The sequence below is a fragment of the Trematomus bernacchii genome, unplaced genomic scaffold (genome assembly GCF_902827165.1).
Source record: "Trematomus bernacchii unplaced genomic scaffold, fTreBer1.1, whole genome shotgun sequence".
In the NCBI taxonomy this organism is placed as follows: Eukaryota; Metazoa; Chordata; class Actinopteri; order Perciformes; family Nototheniidae; genus Trematomus; species Trematomus bernacchii.
In genome coordinates, this window is record NW_022987852.1 from 230,092 (window position 1) to 249,268 (window position 19,177).

General features: G+C 41.8%; 1 protein-coding gene across 1 annotated transcript in view; it reads left to right on the forward strand.

Moving 5' to 3' along the window:
• Window positions 1-19,177, forward strand: part of LOC117469070 (neuronal PAS domain-containing protein 3) — a gene marked incomplete at its 5' end in the record, with an annotated part of 223,829 nt that overhangs the window by 192,501 nt on the left and 12,151 nt on the right. Inside the window, 3 exon segments of the mRNA XM_034113450.1 lie at window positions 2,981-3,099; window positions 5,053-5,246; window positions 10,311-10,417. Of these exon segments, the coding sequence (XP_033969341.1) occupies window positions 2,981-3,099; window positions 5,053-5,246; window positions 10,311-10,417 (420 nt within the window).

Below are 19,177 nucleotides of genomic sequence, written 5' to 3' on the forward strand. Positions count from 1 at the left end.
ACAGAGGGTGAAAATAGATGCTGCAGCACAGAGAAAAATAAAGAGCTTTTTGAACATTAAAGCATGGAGACATGAAGAGACACTACATACTGATATACACCTGAACATCAGCAGGAGAGACTCTTTAAAGTAGAGACACTACATACTGATATACACCTGAACATCAGCAGGATGAGGACTCTTTAAAGTAGAAGACACTAGCATACTGAGTATACACTCTGAACATCAGCAGGATGAGGGATCTTTAAAGTAAGAGACACTACATACTGATATACACCTGAACTATCAGCAGGGAGTGAGGACTCTAACGTTAGAGACACTACATACTGATATACACCTGAACATCAGCAGGAGAGGACTCTTTTTAAGGTAGAGACACTTACATACTGATATACACTCTGAACATCAGCAGGAGAGGACTCTTTAAAGTAGAGACACTACATCACTGATATACACCCTGAACATCAGCAGGAGAGGACTCTTTAAAGTAGAGACACTACATACTTGATATACAACCCTTGAACATCAGCCAGGGAGGACTCTTTAAAGTAGAGACACCTTTAACATACTGATATACCACCTGAACATCATGTCAGAGAGGAGAGGACTCTTTAAGTAGAGACACTACATTACTGATTAATAACACCTGAAACATCAGCAGGAGAGAGGACTCTTTAAAGCTAGGAGCCACTACATTACTGATATACACCTGAACATCAGCAGGAGAGGACTCTTTAAAGTAGAGACACTACATACTGATATACACCTGAACATCAGCAGGAGAGGACTCTTAAAGTAGAGACACTACATACTGATATACACCTGAACATCAGCAGGAGAGGACTCTTTAAAGTAGAGACACTACATACTGATATACACCTGAACATCAGCAGGAGAGGACTCTTTAAAGTAGAGACACTACATACTGATATACACCTGAACATCAGCAGGAGAGGACTCTTTAAAGTAGAGACACTACATACTGATATACACCTGAACATCAGCAGGAGAGGACTCTTTAAAGTAGAGACACTACATACTGATATACACCTGAACATCAGCAGGAGAGGACTCTTTAAAGTAGAGACACTACATACTGATATACACCTGAACATCAGCAGGAGAGGACCTCTTTAAAGTAGAGACACTACATACTGATATACACCTGAACATCAGCAGGAGAGGACTCTTAAAAGTAGAGACACTACATACTGATATACACCTGAACATCAGCAGGAGAGGACTCTTTAAAGTAGAGACACTACATACTGATATACACCTGAACATCAGCAGGAGAGGACTCTTTAAAGTAGAGACACTACATACTGATATACACCTGAACATCAGCAGGAGAGGACTCTTTAAAGTAGAGACACTACATACTGATATACACCTGAACATCAGCAGGAGAGGACTCTTTAAAGTAGAGACACTACATACTGATATACACCTGAACATCAGCAGGAGAGGACTCTTTAAAGTAGAGACACTACATACTGATATACACCTGAACATCAGCAGGAGAGGACTCTTTAAAGTAGAGACACTACATACTGATATACACCTGAACATCAGCAGGAGAGGACTCTTTAAAGTAGAGACACTACATACTGATATACACCTGAACATCAGCAGGAGAGGACTCTTTAAAGTAGAGACACTACATACTGATATACACCTGAACATCAGCAGGAGAGGACTCTTTAAAGTAGAGACACTACATACTGATATACACCTGAACATCAGCAGGAGAGGACTCTTTAAAGTAGAGACACTACATACTGATATACACCTGAACATCAGCAGGAGAGGACTCTTTAAAGTAGAGACACTACATACTGATATACACCTGAACATCAGCAGGAGAGGACTCTTTAAAGTAGAGACACTACATACTGATATACACCTGACATCAGCAGGAGAGGACTCTTTAAAGTAGAGACACTACATACTGATATACACCTGAACATCAGCAGGAGAGGACTCTTTAAAGTAGAGACACTACATACTGATATACACCTGAACATCAGCAGGAGAGGACTCTTTAAAGTAGAGACACTACATACTGATATACACCTGAACATCAGCAGGAGAGGACTCTTTAAAGTAGAGACACTACATACTGATATACACCTGAACATCAGCAGGAGAGGACTCTTTAAAGTAGAGACACTACATACTGATATACACCTGAACATCAGCAGGAGAGGACTCTTTAAAGTAGAGACACTACATACTGATATACACCTGAACATCAGCAGGAGAGGGACTCTTTAAAGTAGAGACACTACATACTGATATACACCTGAACATCAGCAGGAGAGGACTCTTTAAAGTAGAGACACTACATACTGATATACACCTGAACATCAGCAGGAGAGGGACCTCTTTAAAGTAGAGACACTACACACTGATATACACCTGAACATCAGCAGGAGAGGACTCTTTAAAGTAGAGACACTACATACTGATATACACCTGAACATCAGCAGGAGAGGACTCTTTAAAGTAGAGACACTACATACTGATATACACCTGAAGATGATCAGAGCCCCTTTAACTCACCTGTTTGTTGGTCTTGTTTTTCTCTCGTCTTGCTCCTGACGTGTTTTGACATTTCGATGTTTGATTACTATGATGTGCTTTGAGATGATTGTCAGTTTGACAGCGGCTGGGATTGGCCGACAGGTGCTGACAGAAGAAATGTATTTATTTGTTTTACAGCGTTTAAATCACTTTATTTCAACCTTGGGGACTGTGTTTATACATATATGTCAAAATGAGATATAACCTCCAAACCTACTATTTTCATTCATCACGAAGAACAGCGCGGTAAAAAAACTGTCTTGGTCTTGAGTGTGTCTATGAAGTGAAAAACATATGCAAGTGTTAAACGTGTGTGTGTGTGTGTGTGTGTGTGTGTGTGTGTGTGTGTGTGTGTGTGTGTGTGTGTGTGTGTGTGTGTGTGTTTGTTCCTCAGTGGAGTCCAGCAGTCCCTCTCTCCTGGCCCCCGACAAACATCTGGAGCGATCGTTCTTCATCAGGATGAAGTCCACGCTCACAAAGAGAGGAGTGCACATCAAGTCCTCAGGATTCAAGGTCAGAGGATGAAGGTTATTATAAAGTGATCCAGACTGTTGTCCATGACTTCACTGATCCTCTACTATAAGCATAACTGAACAGACTGTCTATAGGTATGTCACAGTGTAACTGGATCAAATACAAAAACCAAGAACCTTGGCTGCAGAGTGACCACACACACACACACACACACACACACACACACACACACACACACACACACACGCACGCACACACACACTCACACACACACGCACACACACACTCACACACACCTAGTTGTCTACGGTAGGATTAAGCATTTCCATATGGATCACTTCATTTGATGACTGATAAGCCAGTCATTGATAATATATTCTTCTGTCTTCAAGGAGATCACACACACACACACACACACACACACCCACACACACACACACACACACACACACACACACACACACACGCACACACACACCCACACACACACACACACACACACGCACACACACACACACACGCACACACACACCCACACACACACACACACACACACGCACACACACACACCACACACACACACACACACACACACACACACACACACCGGATATGTATGTTGGTCGGATCACATAATCCCACAGTGTAAGGGAGACTCAGCATGTAAACTCTGATCCTCTGTGTGTGTGTGTGTGTGTGTGTGTGTGTGTGTGTGTGTGTGTGTGTGTGTGTGTGTGTGTGTGTGTGTGTGTGTGTGTGTGTGTGTGTGTGTGTGTGTGTGTGTGTGTGTGCTCCATGTACAGATCTCAGTGCTATAGGAATGTGTGTGTTACCATCTAGATTGTGAGTTGGGATTAGAGAGGCTCCTCTCTCCTGTGGTGAATGTGTGTGTGGTCTCTTATGGTTCATCCAACACTAATACACTAGATTTTCTTCAAGGATGACCTCGGACAGTCGAGAGAAATCTTGAAGATGTTGTAACGATATTACATGTGTTATATATTTGATCTATAGATGACAAAACGACAGAGCTTTCAGATACAAAAAAATATATTTTTGACCTAAATTAACAAAATGACAACACTTTAAAAGAATCAGGAAGTGCTTTTATTGTGTCGTTAAGGCAAATAAAAACTAGAGTGTGTGTGCTCATGTGCGCGCATGTGTTTAGGTTTGTGTGTGTGTGTGTGTGTGTGTGTGTGTTTTTATGTTTGTGTGTGTGTGTGTGTGTGTGTTTAGGTTTGTGTGTTTGTGTGTGTGTGTGTGTGTTGTGTGTGTGTGTGTGTGTGTGTGTGTGTTTATGTTTGTGTGTGTGTGTGTGTGTGTGTGTGTGTGTGTGTGTGTGTGTGTGTGTGTGTTTATGTGTGTGTGTGTCGTAAACCATGTTCCACCTGGCAGACTCAGATCATGCAAATCACAGCGGAGGCAGAGACGCACATAAATATTCATCCACACGCATGCATATATTACTACACACACACACACACACACACACACACACACACACACACACACACACACACACACACACACACACACACACACACACACACACACACACAACACTACAGTTAGTAGTTTTAAAGCCGAACCCAGAGGGGTAAGAAGCCTCCTCCTCCTCCTCCTCCTCCTCCTCCTCCTCCTCCTCAGTGACTCGCTGTAGAGTTGCCCTTGAGCAAGGCACCTTAATCTGATTGTTTACACTTTGAGAAGCCGTCCCTCGAGCAGTCAGTACAGGTGGTATCAGTGTGTATGGACTTGAGTTGTGACATGGACTTTAGGAGCAGCTTACTCTGTTTCTAGACCCTAGATTCTTCTTTCGAGACTTGTGAAAAATCACTCATCAGTAACAGTAAGAAGTAAGACATTCCTGCTTTGTGACAACACTGACACGCACACCTGACACGGGATAAAGAACATTATTATTGGACCGTATCAATAAAACTTGATTTAATGTAATACTGTTTTCCCTGTATGTTCTTTACCTATCAGGTGATCCACGTGACGGGGCGTCTCCGGATCAGGATGGCGTTGACGCACAGTCGCTCGGTGCCGGTTCAGATTTTGGGGTTGGTGGTGGTGGCCCACGCTCTGCCCCCCCCCACCATCAACGAGGTGCGAATCGACTGTCAGATGTTCGTCACCCGAGTCAACCTCGACCTGAAGATCATCTACTGCGAGAACAGGTAGGAGGGGGGACTACGGAAAGCCAAAGAGGACAAAACAACTCTGAGTGAAATCTCAATGTTTGTGGTTTTAGGCATATTTCGCTTTTTTATTGGTTTTTCTGGCTGATCATTGCTTGGAAATTGGGACGTTTTTCTGAAGTTTCACAGCTTATTTAAATAACTAAAGATATCTTTCTTGCTTTTTTTTTTTCATGATCTTGAAACTTTATGCTTTTCACGTGATCTTATATCATATAGAGCACATGTGTCAAACTCAAGGCCCGGGGGCCAAATCAGGCCCGTGGTGGATTTAATTTCGGCCCGCAGGATATTTTCTATTAGATCTGGCCCTCCGGTATATTGCACGCACACCTTCACTCCATCCTGAGGGTCTCCTCAGCTCAGAGCCTGAGCCCAAACATTGATGACCTTGCACCCAAGATGAGATGCCAAGTATCTGAGCTAGCATCACAGAGCAGCACACTGAGTTTACATGTTTCCTTCTGCACTTTTTCTCTCACGTCAACAGGGCATGTTTGGTTTGTTCTTTGAGGGAAATAGTTTTGTTGAAGCTGTTGTTGGCCTGTGGAGAAATGTACTCATAAGAAATGACTCTGGAGAAGCTGCAGATGGAGCCATAAGAAATGAATGCTACTGATTATTTAATGTTTCATGTTGTTTTTATAGGCAATCATTGAAGCTTTGTTAGTTCCAGGTTTAATATGTGCAATAAGTTCATTTCAATAAGTTCTGCAATAAACATTGAACCAGTCCGGCCCTCGACTAGTACCCTGATATAGAGTATAACATATGCAAATAGCATCGTTGGCTACGAACACCCGGGTGCAAATAGCATCTGTTTTCAGAGTTTTTTATTTGTAATCTCTCTGAAAAACTACGGTTAAGTTTGCTAGTCTTTCTATAGAGTGCCACAGTGACGCGTCCTAAAACCCGGAAGTAAGCTGCGCATGGGTTCCTTTGACAAAAAAGCAATGCATTCTCCATAGGATTTTGGAAAATAGCTTGAAATAAGGTCTGTGGTTGAAACACATGGATCACGTTTTGTTCAGTCGGATAATATCCACATGTCTACCCTACATTTATAATTTTCTAATCGTAAATCTAATCGATAGATTTATGATAGGAACCCATGCGCAGCTTACTTCCGGGTTTTAGGACGCGTCACTGTGGCACTCTATTGGGCTTCACAGCTTATTTAAATAATTAAAGATATCTTTCCACAAAAGCACCTTTAAATCTGAAGAAAGATTTCGCTCATTCTCATATATAAGAGAACTTTATGCTTTTCACGTGATCTTTGTTAAAATTATTTATATAAAAATATTTGTATAATAAATTTGAGAAATGTTGAAATATGTTAGAGCTCATAAAGCAAGTTTTCATTTTCATTTTTCTTTATAATAAATAAATAAAGGAAACAAACACATCTTCCCACATCTTGGATCTTGTATAAAATCTATTTAAAAAAGACGTAAAAAAGTCCCCATGTCTTTCTGCAAACTATACAAAATTATCTTTTCTTCTGATGCATCCCTGAAATGCGTTCATGTCTTTTACATATATTTGTGACAAGAAACCGGTCTTCAATATCCCGTTTTTGAGCATCAGTGTCAAACATGAAACTCAATTCCACCGTTTCTGTATTCCTGCTTCATTCTTGCCGTTCTGGGGAGAAAAAGGACTCGCCTTTCTTGTCGGAGCTTCTTATTCATGAGGACGTCTGACCCAATCCTGGCTGGTTTAACAGTGAAATGTGCTGCTGATGGATCTAGCTCCTTCTCTCTGTCCAGATAAAGCAGATAGGCATCAGGATCTCTCAGGAGTTAACCGTCCGACCGCCGCAGATTCATATCAGGCGGGAAAAGAAAAAAAAACCTTCATGTTTTATTATAAAAAGAGAGAAGGAAGAAAAATGATTGCTTTTTTGTTGGCTGGAAAAAGGGACACAATGCAAGGCAGATGATGATATTCAACAGAAAAGCATCTCGGCGCAGAACAGACAAGCTCCCATTACAGCCCCATTTTGAGTTTCTAAGAGAATGAGAAAATGGGAGGATGTTTTTTTTATAAAGAACAGAGTGTGCTGTTATCTGCCTGCCAGACATTAGTCTCCCCCAGAAACCCCACAGAATGATAGCGGGGGAAATTGTTCGTCTATCCTGTGGCGAATTTGTTCAAATTAAACCTTTTTAAAGCTAATGTGTGTTACCTTGTACAATAGACAGAGGGGCTTCAATGTCTGCTGTTGAGTTATTAGCTTCTTCTTCTTCTTCCCTGAATCTGTCTTCTTAATCGTTGAGTACCAGAGAGAGAGAGAGAGAGGGAAAACTGTCCTGGGGTGACAAGTGTAATATTTCAAAGATTCACAACATTTTGACTTTGCACAGGAGCTCGTCCAGTACAAAAAACAGCTACACAAAAAGCATATTAGCCTACATATATTCATAAAATCGTGGTCTGCAGCAGTTTTTGCCTTCATTTTCAACCCATCCTATGTACCAACACAGTCTCACGGCATTTCGTGTTATAGTCACGAAATTAATCTATTGATTCGTGTTCACCAACACGATTTTCCCATTTTTTTCGTGTCACACAGAACGATTTTAAAAGCAATGTAAATAATAACAAATTAGAAGGAAAAACAGATTTAAAAAAATACAGATTTCAGTATTCTGACACAGAACGATTTTAGAAGCAATGCATTTCTATTGGTAGTATGTTTCGTGCCTGCACCAAATAATAACAAATTAGAAGGAAAAAAAGATGACATAAAATACAGATGTCAGTATTCTGAGGCTCTGAGCCATTTCTTTTCCTCGCGGACGGCAAAAAAACTCAGACATTATACAATTTAAAATAAAAGGGATAGGGTTAGGCTTAGGGTAAGATATTGAGTAAGACACTGTTTTGAACCACACAGCTTCTGGTCTTCCAAGACCCGACCGGACAAAAAGACGTGGTGCAGGCACGAAACATACTACCAATAGAAATACATTGCATTTAAAATCGTTCTGTGTGACACGAAAAAAATGCGAAAATCGTGTTGGTGAACACGAATCAATAGATTAAATTAATTTCGTGACTATAACACGAAATGGCGTGAGACTGGGTTGTATGTACAGTATAAAGATGTAGCCTGTAGTCACATTGATCTATGGACACCTGGGTGCAAATAGCATCTTTAGCTACGGACACCTGGGTGCAAATAGCATCTTTAGCTACGGACACCTGGGTGCAAATAGCATCTTTAGTTACGGACACCCGGGTGTAAATAGCATCTTTAGCTACTGACACACGGGTGCAAATAGCATCTTTAGCTACGGACACCCGGGTGCAAATAGCATCTTTAGCTACTGACACCCGGGTGCAAATAGCATCTTTAGCTACGGACACCCGGGTGCAAATAGCATCTTTAGCTACGGACACCTGGGTGCAAATAGCATCTTTAGCTACTGACACCCGGGTGCAAATAGCATCTTTAGCTACGGACACCCGGGTGCAAATAGCATCTTTAGCTACTGACACCCGGGTGCAAATAGCATCTTTTAGCTACTGACACCCGGGTGCAAATAGCATCTTTAGCTACGGACACCCGGGTGCAAATAGCATCTTTAGCTACGGACACCCGGGTGCAAATAGCATCTTTAGCTACGGACATCGGGTGCAAATAGCATCTTTAGCTACGGACACCCGGGTGCAAATAGCATCTTTAGCTACGGACACCCGGGTGCAAATAGCATCTTTAGCTACTGACACCCGGGTGCAAATAGCATCTTTAGCTACTGACACCCGGGTGCAAATAACATCTTTAGCTACTGACACCTGGGTGCAAATAGCATCTTTAGCTACGGAGACCCGGGGTGCAAATAGCATCTTTAGCTACGGACACCCGGGTGCAAATAGCATCTTTAGCTACGGACATCGGGTGCAAATAGCATCTTTAGCTACTGACACCTGGGTGCAAATAGCATCTTTAGCTACGGACACCTGGGTGCAAATAGCATCTTTAGCTACGGACACCTGGGTGCAAATAGCATCTTTAGCTACGGACACCGGGTGTAAATAGCATCTTTAGCTACTGACACCCGGGTGCAAATAGCATCTTTAGCTACTGACACCCGGGTGCAAATAGCATCTTTAGCTACGGACACCCGGGTGCAAATAGCATCTTTAGCTACGGACACCTGGGTGCAAATAGCATCTTTAGCTACTGACACCCGGGTGCAAATAGCATCTTTAGCTACGGACACCCGGGTGCAAATAGCATCTTTAGCTACGGACACCTGGGTGCAAATAGCATCTTTAGCTACGGACACCCGGGTGCAAATAGCATCTTTAGCTACGGACACCTGGGTGCAAATAGCATCTTTAGCTACGGACACACGGGTGCAAATAGCATCTTTAGCTACTGACACCCGGGTGCAAATAACATCTTTAGCTACTGACACCTGGGTGCAAATAGCATCTTTAGCTACGGACATCGCGTGCAAATAGCATCTTTAGCTACGGACACCCGGGTGCAAATAGCATCTTTAGCTACTGACACCCGGGTGCAAATAGCATCTTTAGCTACTGACACCCGGGTGTAAATAGCATCTTTAGCTACTGACACCCAGGTGCAAATAGCATCTTTAGCTACGGACACTCGGGTGTAAATAGCATCTTTAGCTACAGACACCCGTTAGCTACAGACACCCGGGTGCAAATACAATAGCATCTCTCTATATTCAATTATATTTTAAAAGCTTTTCTTAGAGTTTATTTTGTAATCCCTCTGGATGAACTACAGTTAAGTTTCATAGTCTTTCTTTTGGAGAAGCTTTCTACAAAAGATCAACACTGGTGTGAGTTATTGTGTGTTTTCATGGAGCAAAAACGCAAGACCTGCTCTGTCATTGAATGTCAGGCACTCAGAATTTAATTTGAATAAACTAGATAAATAAAGAGAAACTAAAACATCTGGGTTCTGTTAATTATATATATAATATAAACTATTGCAGTTATTTTGTATTATTCACTTTTCCGTGTGTATTAATGTAGATATTGTGCGTTGTGTTTCAGGATCAGCGACTACATGGACCTGACTGCAGTGGACATTGTGGGGAAAAGGTGTTACCAGTTAATTCATGCTGAGGACGTGGAGGGAATCAGAGAGTGTCATCTGGACCGTGAGTACTGTCACATGACTGAATACTCTGCTCTGATTGGATTAATCAACATATAACAACGGAATCTCAGTAACTGCAAGACAACTTTGAAATCTGGACAAAAGTTTTCTCTCATTCGTTTTGTCAGGTGTTATAGACGCATGGGCAGAACTGGAAATAGTTTTTGCTAAAAGTATTGGCAAAGTTTGGATATTTAGCATGTGCTTTATGTAAACAAATGAGTGTAATCCTTGTTGCGTTTCATGACAAATATCCTAATGTTGCCAATCATTTTTAAAACAAATTCAAATTCTGCCCAAATTCCTGTTTCTGGTTTTTACGGTAGAACTAGAAATAGTTTTTGTCTTGGCAATGTTTGGCTATTCAGCAAACAAAAAGGGGTATTACTTGTTGTGTTTCATGTTCAATAGACAAATGTTGTCAGCGGGCAGAACTGGAAATAGTTTTGCTAAAGGTATTGCCAAAATATTTGATATTTAGCATGTGCTTTATGCAAACAAATGAGTGTAGTACTTGTGTTGTTTCATGCTTAATATCCAAACTTCTCTAATGCTTATAGCAAAACCATTCAGAGTTCTGGGGAAAAGGTACGTCTCCTTAGTTTTCTCAGGTTTTCTGGTAGAACTCGAAATATATTTTGCTAAATATATTGGCAACGTTTGGATATTTAGCTCGCAATTTAGGCGACCATATGAGCGTAACATTTGCTGTATTTCATGCTTGATATATACATACTGCCAATTACTTTTAGCAACATAAATTTGAGTTATTTCCAAAAAGGTTCTGTGTCTTTAGTTGTATCTGGTCGTTTTTTTTTATCATCGTCAGAGAGCAGAACCTGGAAAATTGCTTTGCTAAAAGTATTGCCAGCTTTTGTGATATTTAGGCACATTTTTTGCAAACAAATAAGAATAATACTTCTTCTATTTCATGCTAAATATCCAAACAGTTCAAGTTCTGTCTGCTGGCACTGCTACCATTAGACCTGACATAACCAAAAAAGTCACACACCTCCCCAGAATAAAAGGAAACCATAAAGCTCCCTAAAACTTTTTCAATTACCTTCCCCAAAAGTTCCTGAGCTCTGAACATCCAGAGTGGCAATCAGGAAGTGACTCTACGGTGGCCCGGCGGGGTCAAACGGAGCGAGGAGGAGGAGGTTAGGATGTGTAAAACACGGGGAGGAAAAAAGGAAGTGAAATATGGAGGGGATTATTCGTCTCTGTCGCTCTGAGGTCAGGCCGCCAGACGTTTAAATGACTTGGTTTTAGTCGAGCGTAGTCTAATGCAGAACCTCCGCTCACCCCGGCTGCTCCTTCTATTCCTCCTCTTTCAGAATTAATTTCCTCTCAGAAAGGGGGGGCTTTCAGAAAAGTGACGCTGGAGGTCTTTTTTTTCTCATCATTCCCTCAGATTGTTCTGAAATCGTCTTTCTGCAGGGCGACTTCATGAACTCGCTGCTGATTGTGTGGAAGCTGATTTCAGAGTCAATGATTCTCAACTTCTTCAGCAGCTTTCTGTATAATTGGATAATGCCAAATTTGGTTTGTTTTGTGTCAGTGATGTGTTTCAGGAAGGCTTTGGTTTGGACATTAAGCAGGTGTCTCTATTCTTGTTGCGTCTGTATGGGTTAGGTATCTTCTGGAAGATCATTTCAGATCAGCATCTCATTTAGTCCGTTGAAGTACTGTATCTGACTTCTCAGACTGATCGTTTGGACATTAGAACAAAGAGACTATTTTCAAACCACCCACTCGTTCTCCTCTTTATTCTTCCTTTAGAAAGTAAACGTGTTCCCCTCTCACCTCAGCTTGATCTACCTGCAGATCTTTTGCTCAAGATGAAATCCTTCTTCAAGGTTTAAATATTTGGGCCATTTTCATTCTTCCGTCTTTTGTTCTTTGAGATTTTTTGTCACTATGCAGTAGTGTTGGCCTACCGTGTCCATGAAGCTGAGAGTAGTTATTGTGGGGGAAACTTCTGAAGCAATTGGAGTCAGGACTCAGAGAGACACGGGGAGAGCTGGAGCTTTGATGGCAAACACTGATGGGTTTATTTAGGAGCCTCGGCCGGAGAATTCACAAAACAAGTCAAAGAGCCAGAGGTTCTGACTTCACGGTAGAGTTGCCCACGTCAATTCTGAAGAACTCTACCCCACACTCCGTGTATTTAGCTAGTTCAGAAGAGAATAATCACAGAGGTTTAGCATTGAAATTAATACGCCCCAATTGTTCAATTCTGACCTAAAAACTCCCCAGAACATCTGAATAAGTCTTGCTTCATAAACTTGTGGTGCTAACCGCGTGAATAAAATCAAGTTAGCACAGCGACAAGAAGTCATCAGGGTCTTGTCATTCTCAAATAACAAAGAACTGCCTGATAGAAGGTCAGAAAGAAAACTTTAACTGATGTAAGGCTTTTGTTTGACCAATCAGCACCATTCTGTACTGAATACTCATCTACCAACATCATTCAAGTTTAGCCGCCGGTACATACACTTTTCAAGGCTTAAAAACTGAAATTGGAAACGGCTTCCTGTCTGAAAAGTTCCCATGTTCACATAAAGTTGTTATTGCAAAATTCGGTCATAGTTATGTCTTGAATTGTCTGAATTTCCCAAAGAAAACTCTATGTTGTTGTCCAACAAACGCAGAATTTCAGGAGAGAAGAAAGCCCTTTTCTGTCTCTGCGGGCTCTGATTTCTTTCTGGGATTTATTTCCACGTCTGACTCCGTTCCCCCGCTGCTGCTGGAGTCGGATAGTTAAGGGAATCGATCAAGGTGTATTTTAGAAGGATAGCCTGTTCTCGCTACAGGGATCTACATTTTAAAAGGCTTCTTTTTAAGTGGAGGACGAGGCGTGATCCCTCTCTGTGAAAAAGGCGTCGCTCTCTAAGTCTCTATCATTACCTGCTGACAGCCGTCTTAGCTCGGGTCAGATCTCAAAGTCAATCTGTCCTCGTTTCCACTGCGAGAACACAGAGAAAGAGAAAAGCCACAGATAGAGGGTGAAGTTGCCTTCTCACAAAGAAAGGGAGGCAACCTAGAAGGAGCGATTTAAAGGCAGAGAAATACTTGGCAAAAGAGATTTTTTTTTTTTTAAAGAAAGGCAGAGAAATGGGAACGAGTGATTTGCAGATAGAGGACTGAATGCTCATCGTCTGAAGGAGAGACGAATAGAAAGAGGCAAGAAAAGAATGAGAAACAGGTAAGAGAAAAACGTTGTGTAAGGTGGAGAAATACAGACATCAGGTGCTGGTCTTTCTGGACAGAAAATAAGGAAATACTTGCGAAAAACAGAGGATATGTGAGGACACAGAAGAAAAGAAATGAAGGGATACAGACTTAGAAAGAATACTTGTCTCGAGTTGGAGACAAATAGATATTGTTTGATTCCAAAGAAGGGGAAATGTACTTTACGATAAAAGCCAATGAAGCATAAAAAAACAACCTATTTGTTTTTCTGCCATCAAGTAACATGACTTACACTTTGGAAATGCGTCCAATGGATAAGTCCAATCATTTCCATTGACTTCTGTGGAGGGGTGATGCGTTCAAAATACCAGGTTTCACCTTGTAAGCAGACTAATAAGAGAGGGTTAGTGGGTATCAGTCAGGTGAGAAACAATGGAGACCTCACCCAACAGCATTTGTGCTACTTTCTACTGAAAGGATAATTAATAGTTGCTTAAGCAAACATGCACTTGCTAAGATTTAAGGTAATTTAGGTTTCTTGAAGATGCTGGAAAACATCTTGCTTTGGGAAGTATCCGGGAAGTATCCGGGAAGTATCCGGGAAGTATCTGGGAAGTATCCGGGAAGTATCCGGGAAGTATCCGGGAAGTATCCGGGAAGTATCTGGGAAGTATCCGGGAAGTATCCGGGAAGTATCTGGGAAGTATCCGGGAAGTATCCGGGAAGTATCCGGGAACTGGAGACCTGTAAAAATAAGTAGTTTCCATATAAAACCTCACACAGCCTTAAAAAAAGGATTCGACGAGCTTTTCAGCCACGCAGTTTTAAGTTTGGGTCCGAAATGTTGGAATAAATATGAGCAAAAGTAAGAAAAAACAGGAAATAGACGGTTAGGAGAGAGAAGGAATAAATATGACTTACCTGTTCACAATGAAAGCAAGAAAACAGAGGAAAAAGAAGACATTACAGAAGAGAATGCGCTCTGCTTTAACGAGGAGATTTTCCACTTTGGTTTCCAGGGAGAGAGGAAGGACACGAAGAAGGACACAAGGGAGAAAGTCTTTAAAAATGTAAAAGGAGATCTTCCCCTTTTTCAGAGAGCGTGAGGACAAAGGGGAGTCACGTTTTGTTTGGGTAAAACACGGGGGGGAAAGTAGAAAAAAGAGAAAGGACTTTGTGACAGATAGAGCATAAAGAGTGAGAATTACCAACGAAGAAGACGACAGGAAAGAGAAGACACAGAACGTTCTGGTGAGAGACGATCGTGATGGCATTCAAATACAATGGGAAAATAAAGAGAGAGAAAGCGACTATGGGCCACAAAAGTGAAAGCTCGATGGATTTAAGCCTGCAGGCGTTTTAGCAGAGCTCGTCTCTGAGGACTAACAGTGCCTTTAATGAATTCACACACACACACACACACACACACACACACACACACACACACACACACAACACACACACACACACACCCACACACACACACACAACACACACACACTGAAAGGCAGTTTTATCTGTCTACAGACAAAACACACACCTGTGAAAACTATCCACACAGGTACATAAGTAAAACACCCTTTCGGGATGAGCGGTAAACACGGACAACCTCAATGACATAAAAACAAAACACACACACACACACACCTCACACACACGCACTCACCACCACATCACACACTACACACAAACTCGACACAACATCACACACACACACACACACACACAACTCACCACACACACACACACACACACACACACAGTGACCGAAACATCAACGGCTGACTTTCATTGACTTTGTTATAATTTCCCAAGAACATAACAGGGCCCCTTTAAAAAAGAGTTAATCTCAAAATGTATGACTCCTGTATAATTTAGAAAGACTCTGTTGAGCCCGCTCTACGGGTTTTAAACATGTGGAAACTTTCGACATGTACTTATAGTGGAGTCCCAGCAGAATGACGATATTGAGAACTCTTGGCTGTTAAATGCAAAGGCTGATGATCAGAGGTCAATATCCAATAACGAGCAGTCAATAGAAGATTAAATTGACTCAAACATTTTGTTGAGAAAATGCATTTTTTGTTCTTTCGTGCTCAGACTTTATGACAGTTCTGCAGTTGGCCAGTAGAGGGCGACAGAGCCACCATCTGCACATTAAATACCTTCTTCTCTTCTTTTCTTGCAAAACAGAAAGGGCTTTACCCCTCAATCCTTAGACAAAATGACCTCCACATGAATGTGACGCACAGGACAAGGATAAATGGGGTTAAGGGTATCTAAAAGGTGGACATGGCTTAAGAGGACATACATGAGAAGGAAAGAGAGGTGTGAAGGGAACAGATGGAGGTAAACGAAGTGTAACAATACATCTTCTCTTTTTGTTTTTTTGCAAATCAGTCATGTCTTACTCCCTCAATCCTTAGGCAGACAGAAAGGACGTGTCCACCAGGTTCGTAAATTACCTCCACATTAATGTGACGCATGCACGGGGTACATGAGGTAAAGATATCTGAAAGGTGGACAAGAGGAAAGAGGAAATCCTGCACATTTAAGAGAAAGAAAGAGATGGAGGTAAACACGGAGGGAAAGACAACGGCTAAAGTGTGACATTAACTGAGAGAGAGAGAGAGATGGGAGAGAGAGAGAGAGAGAGAGAGAGAGAGAGAGAGAGAGAGAGAGAGAGAGAGAGAGAGAGAGAGAGAGGCTTTGAAAATGGAATATGACTCCTTTAATCTGTCGCTCTCTCTCCTTTGCCTCGGGCGAGCCTCCAGCACTCATTCTCTCTCTTTCTCTCTCTCTTTCTCTCTCTTCCTCTCCTTTCCTTCATTAGTGGGCGATCAGAGAGCGGCTGATTTAATGGAGGAGTAAGAGGAGAGGGTAAAACACATAAAAACCTCACCTGTAAGACAGAGGGAGGAGAGAGGAGGATAAACAGACGGGTAGAAAAGGAATAAGTCAGTTTTTCTGAAGAGGCCCTATTATGCTATTTGGGGGTTTTCCCTTTGCTGTAGTGAACATCAGCAGGAGAGGACTCTTTAAAGTAGAGACACTACATACTGATATACACCTGAACATCAGCAGGAGAGGACTCTTTAAAGTAGAGACACTACATACTGATACACCTGAACACCAGCAGGAGAGGACTCTTTAAAGTACAGACACTACATACTGATATACACCTGAACACCAGCAGGAGAGGACTCTTTAAAGTAGAGACACTACATACTGATACACCTGAACACCAGCAGGAGAGGACTCTTTAAAGTACAGACACTACATACTGATATACACCTGAACACCAGCAGGAGAGGACTCTTTAAAGTAGAGACACTACATACTGATATACACCTGAACACCAGCAGGAGAGGACTCTTTAAAGTACAGACACTACATACTGATATACACCTGAACACCTGCAGGAGAGGACTCTTTAAAGTAGAGATACTACATACTGATATACACCTGAACACCAGCAGGAGAGGACTCTTTAAAGTAGAGACACTACATACTGATATACACCTGAACATCAGCAGGAGAGGACTCTTTAAAGTAGAGACACTACATACTGATATACACCTGAACATCAGCAGGAGAGGACTCTTTAAAGTAGAGACACTACATACTGATATACACCTGAACACCAGCAGGAGAGGACTCTTTAAGTAGAGACACTACATACTGATATACACCTGAACACCAGCAGGAGAGGACTCTTTAAAGTAGAGACACTACATACTGATACACCTGAACACCAGCAGGAGAGGACTCTTTAAAGTACAGACACTACATACTGATATACACCTGAACACCAGCAGGAGAGGACTCTTTAAAGTAGAGACACTACATACTGATATACACCTGAACACCAGCAGGAGAGACTCTTTAAAGTACAGACACTACATACTGATATACACCTGAACACCTGCAGGAGAGGACTCTTTAAAGTAGAGACACTACATACTGATATACACCTGAACACCAGCAGAGAGGACTCTTTAAAGTAGAGACACTACATACTGATATCACCTGAACATCAGCAGGAGAGGACTCTTTAAAGTAGAGACACTACATACTGATATACACTGAACACCAGCAGGAGAGGACTCTTTAAAGTAGAGACACTACATACTGATATACACCTGAACATCAGCAGGAAGGACTCTTTAAAGTAGAGACACTACATACTGATATACACCTGAACATCAGCAGGAGAGGACTCTTTAAAGTAGAGACACTACATACTGATATACACCTGAACACCAGCAGGAGAGGACTCTTTAAAGTAGACACTACATACTGATATACACCTGAACATCAGCAGGAGAGGACTCTTTAAAGTAGAGACACTACATACTGATATACACCTGAACATCAGCAGGAGAGGACTCTTTAAAGTAGAGACACTACATACTGATATCACCTGAACATCAGCAGGAGAGGACTCTTTAAAGTAGAGACACTACATACTGATATACACCTGAACATCAGCAGGAGAGGACTCTTTAAAGTAGAGACACTACATACTGATATACACCTGAACATCAGCAGGAGAGGACTCTTTAAAGTAGTTTTTTTCTTTGCATTTAGCTTTAATTGGTCAGTTTGTCATGTTACTTGATGTGGAAACATGATTGCAAGTTGGAGAGAGAAGTGTCCGTGTGAAAACATGCGTAGCTAAGTGCCATCAAGAGGTATTTTGATGTCATGGCTGAGTATTAGGATGATTTCCAATGCCAAAAGGTCAATGTCTTTATTGATTTATGTGGCATTATGTTTAATGATTAGTTATTACAATTATCTTTAAGTCCGTGTCAGCTGTATGTGAGACAGTGTGTGTGTACTACAGACAGTAAAGTGTGCAGTCTGCTGGGGTTATAACACCATGTATGTCTGTGTGTAAATGTGTGTGTGTGTCTCCTCTACCATTGGACATACACTGATACACTGAGCTGCTCTCTGAGGACCTGCAGTCATCTAAACAGGCAGCTGTGTGTGTGTGTGTGTGTGTGTGTGTGTGTGTGTGTGTGTGTGTGTTTGTGTGTGGTGTGTGTGTGTGGTGTGTGTGTGTGTGTGTGTGTGTTTGTGTGTGGTGTGTGTGTGTGTGTGTGTGTTTGTGTGTGTGTGTGTGTGAGCGCATTCATTGTGTCGTTATTTACTCTGCCGTACAAACAAAGCAAGGTCACATTCAAGGTGACGTGATCTCACCATCTCTGCCTTAACATGCAACAAGTTATTTTCCCCTCCATCTCTCCCCCTTTCTCCCCCTTTCCTCCCCCCTCTCTCAATGAATAGGCAAATAGAGAACGAATAAGCGCCGGCCGCCCGACCAAAGTCAATTACAGCCGCCCTGGGGATGTCGTCTTAAACAATGCTATTACTTTCTAATAGTTTTTAATTACGGGCCTTCTTTTTATATAAATCACCCCCTCACTTTCTCTCTCTTTCTCCTCTGTCGTGCAAAAACCTATTTGTGTCTGTAATTAAATGGAGGAGAGGGATATGAATTTAGTCGCTTACCTCGCTTCTGGTCTCTGACTGTTTCTGTTTGAGCGGCGCCTGATTA